We start from the raw sequence: 14509 nt of genomic DNA, 5'->3' as shown, positions 1-14509 counted from the left end.
GGTTAAGATCCCCTTACCGGTCATCTTTAAAAAAAAAAAAAAGAAAGAAAATTTTTAAAATCATGAGATAATGATGACTACTTACATTATACAAATGCATGTTAATACTGCAGAATGGGTAATTTTATAAATATATAATTTTTAACAAAACTAACCTTGGAAGAGACAGAAAACTTAAAAGATTAACTACTACTGAATTTTAAAGGTAATCAAGAAATACCCTCTATAAAAGCACCAAGCCCAAAAGGTTTCAAAGGGAATTCTACTAAACCTGTAAAGGACACATCATGCCAGTACTGTTTAAACTGTTCCAGAACATTAAAAAATAAAGAAAAACTTTCAGATGTTTTTATAAAATGATCACAACACTGAAAGTAGAAATTTTCCTGGAATTCAAGAATGATTCAGTATTTAAAAACCCATCATATCAAGATGTAAGATGAAAAATAATATGGCTATCTCCATAGATGATGAAACAGCATTTAACAAAAGTCAACCTTTCTTGATTAAAAAGAAAATAAATAAGAATAGCTAGAAAATTCCTTAATATGATCAAATACATCTGTCTCAACCCCAAAGTCAGAAAAATGCCCAGTGGGAAAACATTAGATGTTTCAGGGATGTCCATTATTTTCTCTATAATTTAACACTGCATTAACTAACACAATTAGCCGAGAAAAAAAAAAAAAATCAAGCAAAAATCCAAAAGGAGGTAGTAAAATTATTGCTATTTATGATATATATGATTGCATATTTGAAAGCTCTCAAAGAATCAACCAAAAAATTAATAGAAACAATAAAACAATTATTATAATTGAATGCAATATTAGTATAGAAAAATCACTAAATTCAGGGCCGGCCCGGTGGCGCACTGCTACAGTGCGCCTCTTGGGAGCGCGGCGGCGCTCAGGATTCTCATGTCTGCTTCTTTGGTCTGTGTACCTGTTTATACTCTGTACCAAAGTATTTGATGCTTGGTAGACCTCTGCCCCTCATTCTTCTTCCTTTTCAGAATTTCCACGGTTATTCTTACATACTCATTTTTTCATAAAAATTATGGACTATGTGTGCCTAGATTTTTTTCTTTTTTATAGCAAGTCAAGTGAAGCAGTGGGAAGGGAGAAAGAACAAAGAATTCTGTAACTAGTTGTGATCAATTAGTTGTAAACACCACTGCACTTGGACTGCCTATGCCTAGATTTTTAAAAATATTATTGGTATTTTTATTGTGATCACACTTTTTTAGATTAATTTAGGGAGAAGTGATCTCATTACAATACTGAGTCTTTCCATCCAAGAATAGGACATGTCCCTTAATTATGCATTAGTTCCTAATTCTTTAAGCACAAAATTCTATAGAGTGAATATCTATTAATGAAGGGGTGCTTGCAAAATGATTTTCTTACCTATCAAAATTAAGAGTAAAAATTCTCCTTGAGTAAATATCAGAGGTGTTCGTATACACCTTCTCCTTTAAGAGCCAATTACAGCTGATGAAAGATATTTTGTATTCTTATTACAGTATCATGAAACAAACATTTAACTTTCTTCAAAAAACAACAAAGACTGAGGAACACATAGGTATGTGATAGTTGGAGAAGAGAGAGGAGGTGTGAAAAATGTATAAGATCAAAGGCCTATCCTTAAATGGCTTTCGATTTAAGTAGAGATACAAAATAAAAAACCAAAAGAAATAGAAAAATATGACCATCTTCCTCAGTTTCCTTCTTAAATTGTAAGCAGCAAAAAAAAAAAAAAAAAAAAAAACCACATAGGAAAAATACGGCTAACTCCTCTGGGAATGTCAACATTTTATAATTGTTCTATGAAATTATAGAAAATGGAATGTCTACAAAGTTATCATTTGTAAAAATAAGGTATCCAGTAGTAAAAGTCTATGAGTTTGCTTGTAGAGTTAGTTAAAGGTAGAGACAAAACTTCATAGTTGTTCTCTTAGAAAATGAACCAACTCCCAAGGTAATGCATATCTACAACCATAATGCAGAAATATAAAATTGTAACTATAACCCAAACCTTCCCTCACCATGGTGCATAGCCTTAATGACTCCTATGAAATAAATTCAGCATTTAGATTACAATTTAAGTTTCAACAGTAGTTGAAAAGATCAGATGTATATAAATATACTATTGAAACTGAAAGACAGAAAAACAGTAAGTAGAATCATACCAAGTCCCTCCACATTACATCCTGAAGAGAAGACACAATAAAATCTCAAAGCATCTTATATGGAGTATTGATACTCCACTGTAAAGGATAATTTTGGAATAGTTGTGATTATACAATATATGTTCAGTTCTGATCCATGACCTCTCCTAAAAGCATTTGGGAAATTGGAAATGCAAAGACAGTCACTTTTTACAGATGTCAAGTAGATTTCTAAGATATATAATCAATATAGGCAATGCTGAGCAAAGCAATACATTTTATTGCTCCTTATGCTGCTAATTCTTTAAGTAAATCCTAGTCCAGCCTTCAAAACTGTTTCCAAGGGAAAAAAAATCCAGGGATAACCTTGGGCTATAGCTCACATTACACACAAAGGAAAATGTCCTGTGGTAACTCTTCTTTCTATTTACCAAAACATTCACTTTCACATCGTTGTATTTTATTTCACGCTGTTTTGGTTGTCATCAATCAGAAGGACAATTCTATTCTTTGTTAGATAACTGGTCTGTGCTTCCAAAAGTGAAGAGCTCAGTGAAACAGAAGCTCCAACAGTTGAGAACGAGGTCACAAATGTGAATGAGACAAAGTGAGAGATAGCTCTGAAGATTATTAAGCCAAGAAATACTAGATGCAGGTGATGCAGAACAGTCAGAAGGACACAGTAAAGATAACAAAGCTTCATAATCAAAAGTATAGAAAGACTAAACTAAAGAAATTATATTTTTAAAGAAATGAGGTCTTCCTACTTTTAAAATACTATTAGTATATGATTTATTTGCCAAAATAATAATAATAGTAATAATAATAATAATGAGTCATAATAGCAGATCCATTAAATGACAATTTGAGGACAGCCATTAGAATTAGCACTGTAGAGTTCCCTATCAGACAATCTTTTGCAACTAGGTAAAAATCTTTTATAATCAGAAAATCAATTTTATATGGAAATGGATGTCAAGTGGGTTCTCTTAAAGTATTTTAAAACATTTAAATCAACTAACTGTCACCCACTTATTTCCTTTCTAAATTTCTTTTCTCCCCTGTTTTTATGAAAAAATGGAGGAGAAACAAGGGAAAGTGGCTCAGCATTACAAAATCCACTACTATACCCAGGATAAAAAACACTCCAGAAGATTTCAAAAAAGAAGCAAAATAAAGAAATCAGCATAGACAATTATTTTGCAACATTATGCATGTGCTCATTTCAGCTCTTATATCTACATACACAATTAAAATTTTTATGAGCATCAGTAGTTCCACTTTGAAAATATGCCCTGTACTAAAGATGAAACTTTTTTTTTTACTACAGTAGTCCCAAATAAAAAGATCCTACCTCTACCAAATCTCAAACCAAAAGCCTAAGTATTGCCCTTGATTCCTCCTTTTCTGTTACCTCCCATTTCCTCCTATCAAATTGTATCAGTTTACCTCCAAAATATTTCCTCCAGTGTCAGTCAGTGGGCAGTCCAATCCATCTTCATCTTTAGATTAAACTTATTTAACAGCCTCTCAGCTGTTTCTACTCTTGCCCTCTGCTTACTCAATCTCCACATGGCAGCATGCATAATCCTCTTAACTTAAATTTCAACATACCACTCTTCCACTAAACCTTTACAAGCTTCCTACTTCACCCAAAATAAAATTCATACTCCTACCCTGACCCTCCATGATATGAATCCTACCTGATTCTCCAAGCTCATCTCTTATTACTCTTCTCCATTACACATTCCAGATATACCTACCTTTTGGGCCTTCAAATAAGTCATATTCTCTCCTAGTTCACAGCCTTTGCATTTCTGTTCTCCCTTCTTGGAAAGATCTTCACTCAGCTCTTGGACTTTTGTGTTTTTCTTTTTTTAGGATTTGAAGAATATGTTGATATAAAAAATTCATACAATATCCAAAAGCATATATGCCTACTAAAAATTACACCATATAGAGAGAATTACTATTAATATTTTGGGGATAATCCTTTCATACATTTATGAATATATATGCCATTATATGATATATATACATACACATATATATGTATGGTATCTTCCATCAGCTCCAACTCTTCCCACACTGGTTCTTCTCCATACTTTAGTTCTCAATTCAAATACCAGTTCCTCAAAAGAGGCCTCCCCCAGGACCATCCTATAGTAGCCTATTTCTATCACCCTGTTTTTCTTCATTGCATTCCCTCTGTCTAAACTAACTATGTTTCTTCATTTACTTTTCCCTATTTTTTGTCTTTCCAACCCCAGTAGAATGTAAGCTCCATGAGGGGATAGACCTTGTTGTCACTGCTTTATCACTAGGATCTAGCCCAAAACCTTAATACATTGCATGTGTCCAATATTTAATGAATAAAGAGATTATGGCTTTGATTAACATTTATAAGCTACAAAATCCTAAATTTATATCTTGCATTCAAATTTATCCCCTGAGCTTCGTGCTCATACTTAAACATCCACCTCACAGTTCCATCTGGAAAGCACACAGGTATTTTACTTTCAGTGGGTCACCTACCCTGCTCCTCCTCATGTTACTCCCTATTTAGATAACTGACACTACCGTCAGCCAAATTTCCCAAGCTATAAACTTGAGTATTATCCTTGATGTAGTTCTTCCCCCTCATCTCATATCCAACCAATCACCAAAAGCCTCTCCAAATCACTTCGATTCTACCTCCTAAATCTCTTTGATCCATCTGTCTCAACCGGTCCATCTGCTGCTCTTCAACCCCACCACTCAAGTGCAAATCACCATCCACCATTTCTCTCCTAGATAATAATAATAACCTTCTAACTTCCCATTCCAGATCCATTCTTAATCCCCTCTAATTTATTCTCTATGCTGTAGTTTCAGTGGCGACAATGGTCTCCCATTACTCTTAGAATACAGCCTAAAATCTTTATCACGGACCATACAACTCACATGAAATATACCTTGCTTAACTGCCCAGCCTTTTCTCTGCATCTAGTCTTTGGCCTTCTTTCAGTTCTTTAAACCACTGAAATTCTTTCAATGCTCAGGCCTACTTCAGGGCCTTCAAGTATGCTGTTTCTTCTCCCAAAAAGCTCCATCCTCCACATCATACCACCCTAGATACAAATACTCATTCTTCAGGTCTCAAATGCAAACACTGCTTTTTCAGAGAGTGTGTAGTAGGCAGAATTCTAAAGATATCCTTATTCCCATCCCAAAGACTTCCATCTTCTGCTTACACAATTAAACAGTAATTTAAACACTTCTGTGAAGGAACTTTGCAGATGTAACTGAGGTTATTACTCAGTTGATTTTAAGGTAGGGAGATTATCCTGGATTATCCTGGTGGGTCTAAAATAATCACTTAAGCTGTTTAAAGCAGAGCTTGTTCCCAGCTAAGGGCAGATTAGGAAGTCAGAGAGATGCAGCAGAAGTCAGCCGACAACCTGATTGAGACTGGAAGCAGATTCTCCCCAAGACTCCAGATAAGACCCCAGGCCAGCTGATACCTTGATTTACACCTGTGAGACTCTTTGCAAAGAACCCAATCCAATTACTTAGACTTCTGATCTACAGAACTTTGATAAACTAAAAGGGTGTTGTTTTAAGCTGCTAATTTGTGGCAGCAATGGAAAACTAATACAGAGGCTCTTCTTTGACCCCATCCTCACCCTAGACTGGGTTAAAGCCCCCATTAAATACTACAATAGCATTTTGCACTTCTCTTTCATAATATTCATCATACTTACTACTTAATATATGCAGTCTAAGATCTACAGTCAGAGATTGTGCATATATGTGTATCACACACCATTATAATCTAATATCTACACAATTAGTACCTATAAATGTTTGTTGACTGAATGACGAAATTTTTTATTCAATTGTCCCTCACCATTCTCAACCATAATATACCTTCTGTAAATAATAGAAAATATTTCAATTGTCCCTCAAAATTCTCAATCATGATACACCTTCTGCTATAGTAGAAAATATTTCTATAATAAGGGTCGATTGCTCTATAGTAGTGACTAAAAAGAGGGAAAGTAAGTTGGGATGAATGGAATATATTCGCAATCATTTTGGTAGTTGTTCTTTTGGTTTTACAACCCTTACCAACTTCTCATTACTCCCCACTCCATGCCCAATGTCCCCAGGACATTTGTTAGAGAATCACAAAACACTGCCATATAGAGCCATTATTACAAATATCACTAGATGATATTCTTCTATCATATATGTTGGCTTATAAATAAAGGTTTAAAACAATTGTTCTATTTTAAATATCCTTCAAACTGCAAAAAAAAATCCAAATTTATTCAATCTAAGACATTACTATTTCATAAAAAAGGAGACTGAACATACTAAAACTATCTGGTCAAAAAAGAGAAACATCAACAGAAAGAACAATTTACTTACATCAATGGAAAAGCAAAAAATGGGAGTGTCATGGCAAGTCTTGCTGTAAATTCATCAGGAAGATACCACAAATATACAATTAAGCATGTAAATAGATAGAGAACTGAGGAATAGAGAATTAATCTTCCAACCCATAATTTTTGTAATCTCTGATTTTTTTCCCTAAATTCTTCCAATGCTTGAATTTCCTGTTAAGAGAAAATTATTCCATATTATTAAATCCAAACTTCATAAAGAAATTAAAATGTTAAAAAATTTTTAACATGACAGAAAAGTTATATAGAAAAAACTCTTAAAATTCATTGAAATACAATACTCTAATATTTTAAAACAGAACACAATATAAAAAAGAAAACTAAAAATAAAGTTAAAAATTTATGCCTATTCTGACACATAATTTTTTAAAATGCAAAATTAAATACTATTTCTAAACTATCAATTTGACAAAGATCAGAGAAATAAAATTGACAGCAGTAAATAATATTTGTTGAGTAAAACAAGTATGAATTCTCCCTGAATAAGGCATTCAAAAAAAATCTGGCAATAAAAAAAAAAAGAACTAAAATTAAAATAGTGACCCATAGTAGATTCTTTCAGTCTATTCATCACTCTCAATATTCCCAGGGAAATACCATCTTTGATAATGATAGAAAATATAAAAAGTTGTGCAAAAGTTTGCAGACTGCTAAAAACTGTTGCAGACTATCTTGTAATCTATTTTATACTATCTGCAACATTGATTTACACCATACTATAGATCTAATTTCATTCTAACAGGCTCTAATACTTGTTAGAGACTTTTTTTTCAGTGTTCATTTAATATTTATTATGAGAGTAATAATTTTGGCTACTTGTTAAATTTATTCTTGAACAGTTTTAGAGGTTATGCACCAAAACATATAAAGGATTCATCTATCAGAGTCAGATTCCATTGCCAGAGAAGTGCACTTCAGATATCTTAATCCCTGGTAAATCTTACCCTGGCTATCAGATGTGAATTCCAAGTATGAATAGAACTTAACCCTGCTGACTCCATTCTCTAGGTTTTCCATTTGATGATTCTTCTGATTATGAGTTTTGCTTTTGTTTCTGATACAGACTTCTTAAGTCACTGATAGACTTTGGGTTTTTTTGAGATCATGTAACATTAAAGTTCTCAGGCTTACTCTACATTATCTCTAAATTCCGACACCAGATTGGGTTTCCAAAATAATGTATACTAAAATAATATTTTCTTGACACCTAAAATGAATTAAAACACCACACAGCCAAAGAACATACCTTATCTATACTTTCTAGAACTTCTACAGTTGAAGGTTTTGTCTGTTATAGGAACAGAAACAAGAGACAGCATTAAAACTTATTCATGCAAACTTAGAAACAGTTTGATATATATAATGATAAAAGAACATTTTTTAATCCAAAATTAAGTTTTTTCAAATGCTGTCAAGCAATATATATTCCTATTTATTTATAACTAAGATTTATTTAAATAAAAATTAAAATTACATAAGATTTAAGAAATAAGCATTTTCCTACTTAACTTCTTTTTAATCCTAGAAGGAATTTCAAGTCTGATAGCTCAATTTTAACCATTCTTATCAAGAGAACATTCTCTTATAGAGAGAAACAAATGTTCCTCAAAGACAAATTTTCTTAGCTATAATTATTCAAAAGAATTCACATATTAAAAAATTCACAGACTAAAGATGGTCTAATTTGCTAGTGCTAAAAGTTCGCTTAGGACTTTGGAGGTCAAAATCAATAGACTACCTTTATTCTGGATTCTATTTTTTTGAAGATCAGATTTTAAAAGGGCATCTAAGAATATTTCATTACAGCATAGCTTGCTTGCCAAAGATATTTTTTACACCACCTAGAATAAAAGCCAGCCAAAATGGCTCATATAATACTTGAGAAAACACTTAACAATTACATACTCAACAATCCAAGAAAGTAATGAATATCAATCAATTCATAGTAGTCCCCATAAGAGTTGTTAACATCCAGTTGAACCATATGAAATTGCCATTTTTATAAGGCAATGCAGTTGAATACTGGCAATTTCATATGGTTAAACCTAATAAGAAAGACAAAGGAAGAATAGACAAACTTAATCTTCAGGAGGCAGAACTGCCATAAAATTTTAAAGAGGAGCATCAATATAACACTAATCCAAAACAAGGCTGTTCCAGCAATAGTACAAAAACTAAATTATTTACCAAGTATTGCTGGACTTCATTATTACAGTAATAAAGAGTCAAAAAATAAGTAGTTTGTCCTAGACTACGTTTTCTCCTCTTACATTAGAGAAGAGCATTTATCAATATAATTTATATTTTCTAGGTGTAAATTTGAAATACTTCCTCTAAAAGTTTATCCAATAAAATCAAACTGCATTTCTAATTCTGGGTAACCTATAATTCCTAAATTATTAGTGTCACTTTAGTAATATTTGTGACAAGCTTTGCATAAAAAGAATAGTCTCTAAAAAACATAAGTATGGTATAGAATACTTAATTTCAACTACCTTTCAAGTAAGTTTGAAATTTAGGCAGTATGCGAAGAAAACAAGAAATGATAACCATTTGTGCACAAATACATAAATACAGAAATAAAAATAGTTCATAAATCAAAATGAAATAATTTCTGTTAAATAGAGACATTAGACACCTACAGAACAAGTAGAACTATTAAAATAAAGTCCTAATAAAAAAGTAATTTAGATAAGAAGAAAGAAAAAAGAAATTAGAGTTGAGGATAATATCAAACTACTACTTAAGACTATATCATAAAGGAGACATTTTTACAAATAGCTTTATGTAACACTTTCATTTTAGACTTAAGAACTAGCTGGGGCCGGCCCGGTGGCGCACTGGATGGTGCGCCCTTGGGAAGAGCGGCGGCGCTCCCGCCCGAGGGTTCGGATCCCACATACAGACCGGTTCCCGCTCACTGGCTGAGCGAGGCGCGGGAGCAACACCGAGGGTTGCGATCCCGTTGCCGGTCCCCGGTCCGGTACGGGGGCAACACTGAGGGTTGCGATCCGTTGCCGGACACGGAAAAAAGACAAAAAAAAAAAACTAGCTGTAAAGAAAAGTAACTTACCCTCCATCGAGAAAATAATCCACCCATCTTTTATTTGTAGACACTGGGTACAATGATAAATATCATCAATTGTCCAAAGGAATTCAAGCTAGAAATAAAACAAGTATTTTAAATTTTTCTGTTAAACACACAGGATTCCCACTGTAAAATTTAGATGTTGCAATACTGCCTAAAAATACTATTACAATATTAATTTCTTTGGACTCCCCTTATGTGAAATTTGAATTCAGACAGTCATTAGATAGAGTCTACCTTTTTAAAATCCTTTCTTCAAAGCCAGGACATATTTAAAAGTGAAAACAAAGCTGGAAAGCCTTTTTAAATGACAAAGCATTTTAGAAGTATATATTAATACCACTTTGTAATTTTCTGTCCTTTAAAATAGGTTCCCTATGTTGTTCTTGTAACAAAAGTTTTCCTGTACTACTTCCATTCTACGTACTTAAATAAAACCATTTCTATCATTCAGCTGTCTCCCAATTAAGCTAGTTATCTGGAATTAGGGGTGTTTTTAAATGTTCAGAATAACATCACCTTACAAGTAATAACAGAAAGCCAACTGGATTTTGAATAAGAAAATAAGGGTTACAAGACTCTGAGACCTTAACCAAATAATTCAATGATTCCAAGCCTTAATTTTCTTTTCTGTAAATTAGAGTTAATAATATATTGCCACTTTCTCACAGGATAGCCTTTAGTATTACCATCTTATAGATAAGAAAACTAAGTGAAAAAAGGTTTAGTGATTTGCCCAGTAGCCTGAAGAAACATGGCCTAAAGCCTTTCTATCTTCAGACTCTGGTGCCTGTTACTAAACATTACTGTTAACACCCACATAAACATTTATCTCTGAAATTTTGTCAAAGGTCTCCAAGCTAGTTGACCTTCATGTCAGCTAGCTGTATAGGCCCTTCATTAAGTTGTTTTCCTATGATTCTCAAATGTTTTAAAACAGACTGCAATATTATACTCTAAATCAATTTACCAGTCAATAATTATATAAATTTTTATTCTTTGAAGAAATCGCTAAAGTATATTTTGAAACTGACATATTTTTACCAAGATACAATTCTATACTTGCCAATGTGTGAAACTACTTCATTTCCAACAACAACAACAAAAAAAGTTATCTGGACCATACTTGTCACATTTTTTTCTCCATGAATGTAATCACAAAATAATAAGTGTACCAGGTAAGAACATTCACTCTGCAAGACAATTCACATGTTGGAATTAGCATAAGGCATAAGTATCTTGGTGTTTCTTAGAAAAGTAACAAAGAGCCTAACTATAAAATACTTTCACTTACAAAGTGATTTTTAAGAACAGAAATACCTATATTCTGTCCTGAAAAATTCTGAAGTTTATAAATATAATGAATGTGTCAAGCCACATTTAAGTTGCAACCTAAATATTATTAATCATTCAGTATCAGGTCATATTCAAATTTCGAAAATGTGGTTGTAGGAAATTCAAGAATTTTAATGAATAAAAGTATAAATTTCTATCTGAGTTCAAGATTTTACATAAATCTCAAAACTTCCTTACGATGCTAAAAATAATCGCTAAGAAAGGTCGCGGGAGATTCAGATAAACCACTTAACTTGGTATTTTCAAAGCATACATCATCCCACTATTTTGGAACTAGTTTATGGTGTCTAGCACGGTGTTTTGTACACAATTGAGCTACACATTTTGGTTTGTAACAGAATCATATCCCTCCAAGTCAAGTTTGTAGCCATCATACCATGATACTATAATAAGAATGTTTAAAATTTTAAATTAATGACAACAACAACAATATCAGTTAAACACTTGATAAGCTTCATCTCTTGCAGGCCCTAACAAATGCTTTACATGAATTTTATCATTTAGATACTACCATTCCTCTATTTTACAAATGATGAACCTGGGGCTAGAGAAGTGAAGTAATTTGCTAAGGTCCCAAATTTACTAAGTAGCAGAGCCAGAAAGAGCATTTTAGTTTTGATTTTATTAAAAAGCAACCAGTTATTCCAATAACACAAAATCAGAAATAAAGTCTGCTTTATATAGACTAGATTGGAATATATGTAAAATATATGAAAGCACTTATGACATTCTCAAATAGTAAACAGAACTGCTTAAGTGCAAAGTGAGTTGTAAACATAAGAGTCATTATTAATTAATACAATGTATCATGTAGCCCAATTCCTTTATTTGATATTATGACATTCTCAAATAGTAAACAGAACTGCTTAAGTGCAAAGTGAGTTGTAAACATAAGAATCATTATTAATTAATACAATGTATCATGTAGCCCAATTCCTTTATTTGATAAAATTTGAATGAATAAATATGCATTAAGAAAATAAGCTAAATGATTTGCCAAAACCATGTAGCTCCAGCTAGGAGCAGAACCTGTACTAGAAGTCTGCAAGCACAGCTTTTACTTGTTTACTGCATATCGCTTTTAAAATAAGTATAATATGAAATATATGCATAATATTACAATTAATACGAATTTTGACATCAATTATTTGTTTGGAGAATGGTTTTGATGTTGATGAAACAAAGTACAGTTTAGCATCTAAGATCGCTGAAGCAGAGGATAGTGCTTTTACATTTGTCCTCTAAAACAACATTAGGATGACAGGCATTAAATACTATATCCATGCTTTCAGGTTCATAAGCAAACAAACTGTGAACTCTCATTGTTCCAGCAATTTTTCTATCAAATTATGGTACTTGTTAAAGAAGTTTACTATAATGCACATGTAATGGGTGGTACTTTCCAACAGACATGAAAGCATAACAAAATTAAATAATTAAATATTTCTCTATAGCTTGAATTTCATATGTCTTCTATTTTCAACCATTGGTCTCTCCTTTCCACCCAAAATATCTAACTTCTATTCCTGTGGCCAACCACTTACTATGGAACCTTGGGCAAATAAGTTACTTAACCTCTCTGTTACTCAATTTCCTCATCTGCAAAAGAGGGATAGATATTTAAGGACCCTCCTAAATGTTGAAAGGCTTTAATGACATAAAGTACTCTAAACTATTTACAACAGTGCCTGACACAGAGTAATTGCTCAATACAAATTAAATGTTTTTACTGCTTTGGTCTTTGCCATTTTCTAACCCATCTCTGCTTTCTTTCAAATACATGGAAAATAAATAGGAACAAAATAACCCTAGCATTTCCTACTGAAGCATAAATCAATTTGCATACCCTTGAGTGGACAGATGGCTCAACCTCATGTGGCTTGATTCCAAGAATTCTTCATGAACATTTCTCTTTCCACACTGATATCACAATGGGACCTGACATGACCTTAAGAGCTGGGTGCATCTAAATGTGTTTTTCAATGAACAATAATGTCCACTATATTACTTAAATGTTTTCTACTAACTGCTATTCACACTCAGGTTTCGATGTCAGAATTAAAAATCCTGGGAAATGTTTTTCTTAAATTTTCAGCTCACTTCAAGTCACATTAAAATAATGGAGTAAAATAGATCTGGATTCCAAATATGGCTCAACCACACACTGGCTATGTAATCTTGGGCAAATTACTTAAAAACTATTTAAGCCTCAATTACTGCATTTGTAAAATGGTAAAAATATCTACACTTCATAGAACTGTCGTTGGATTAAATGAAAAGTGTCCAACACATAGTAAGTACTTAATAAATTGTATCCATTATTACTACTATTATCAGAAAACACATATAGTTCTTACATGGAACACATTTCTTCCTAAATTCTTATAAAGAAAGAACTTACTTTCATAATTCAAAAATTGGAAGATAAAATTACAGTTTGTATTTTTATTGAAATTGTATTGCTCTCATTTTCTCTTATATAAAAAATAAAGCAAAATATTCGGCAGACTCTTCCATTAAAATAACCTTGTAGGACTTTGGAGAAAACAGCAAAGAGATTAGTTTTATGTTTATCAAGTTCCAAACTTAAGTATAAACTATTAAATCACCGTCAATGTACCTCCATAACATATCGTACTATACAATTTAAAGGTGATTTGTTCCAGAACTTTAACTTTTGAATGTCCTAATTGAAAAAACAATTCTAAAATATCCCAAGCCATCACATTTATTGCCCAAAAATAAAATTAATGAAAAAAAGTACATTTCCAAAAGCACCTTTAATATATGATGACTAAGCGCTTGCTTTCCTGGTAAGTCAATTTTCATTCCGAGCTGAATACTACCAAAAAATGATTGTTTGATTAGAAAGATTTCTACAGGAAATCATACATTTTTATAGCCATATAACTTTTTCTTTTTCTTATATTCTTTTTCAAGTTAATAATATGTAAACACTATATAATTTGTTAACAGCATTACTGAGATGATCTCAAGAGATGACAGAGACCCTTAAAATTCTGATGTGAAATGCACTACTCTTGTTTAAGAAAATGTATTCTAAATCAACTTGGTCCTCCTAAGAAGGAGATATGGGAGCTACTGAGGAAAAGGGATTAGCATTCTGCCAGTTTGAACATATGCATGAAACAAGCTTACTCACATCTCCCCCAAATCGCTGTTGAATAGGTTCAATTTTGTCAATGGTAACATTCAGGCCACAGAGAAAGGAAAAGACAGTAGACACTAAGTAGCGCAAACCACAGGCCAAGTGGGAAAAGCAGAACATGGAAAACTCAGTGAATCAGAGGCTTGCTTAGTACTGTGAGAGCACCATCAACAAAACTGAGTTCACTAATCTCAACCTCCTCTCAATCCGCAAACACATTAAAAATTAAAACTACTGATGTAGTTTAGGATTGCTTCTCTCCTTCTGCCACGCCTATGACA

General features: G+C 32.6%; 1 protein-coding gene across 4 annotated transcripts in view; it reads right to left on the bottom strand.

Moving 5' to 3' along the window:
- Positions 1-14509, bottom strand: part of KIAA1715 (KIAA1715 ortholog) — a 74862-nt gene that overhangs the window by 58766 nt on the left and 1587 nt on the right. For all 4 annotated transcript variants that reach the window (XM_008573614.1, XM_008573608.1, XM_008573623.1 and 1 more), the window contains exons 2-4: positions 9689-9776; positions 7862-7903; positions 6581-6768 (exon numbers count right to left, since the gene is read on the bottom strand). In XM_008573614.1, coding sequence (XP_008571836.1) covers positions 6581-6768; positions 7862-7903; positions 9689-9715 — 257 coding nt within the window. In that variant the 5' untranslated portion in view covers positions 9716-9776. The remainder of the gene's footprint in view (positions 1-6580; positions 6769-7861; positions 7904-9688; positions 9777-14509) is intronic.

This window comes from Galeopterus variegatus, unplaced genomic scaffold (assembly GCF_000696425.1).
Source record: "Galeopterus variegatus unplaced genomic scaffold, G_variegatus-3.0.2 Scaffold53, whole genome shotgun sequence".
NCBI classification, from domain to species: Eukaryota; Metazoa; Chordata; class Mammalia; order Dermoptera; family Cynocephalidae; genus Galeopterus; species Galeopterus variegatus.
The sequence above is the reverse complement of the archived record's forward strand: the minus strand, read 5'-3'. Positions and strand labels throughout refer to the sequence as shown.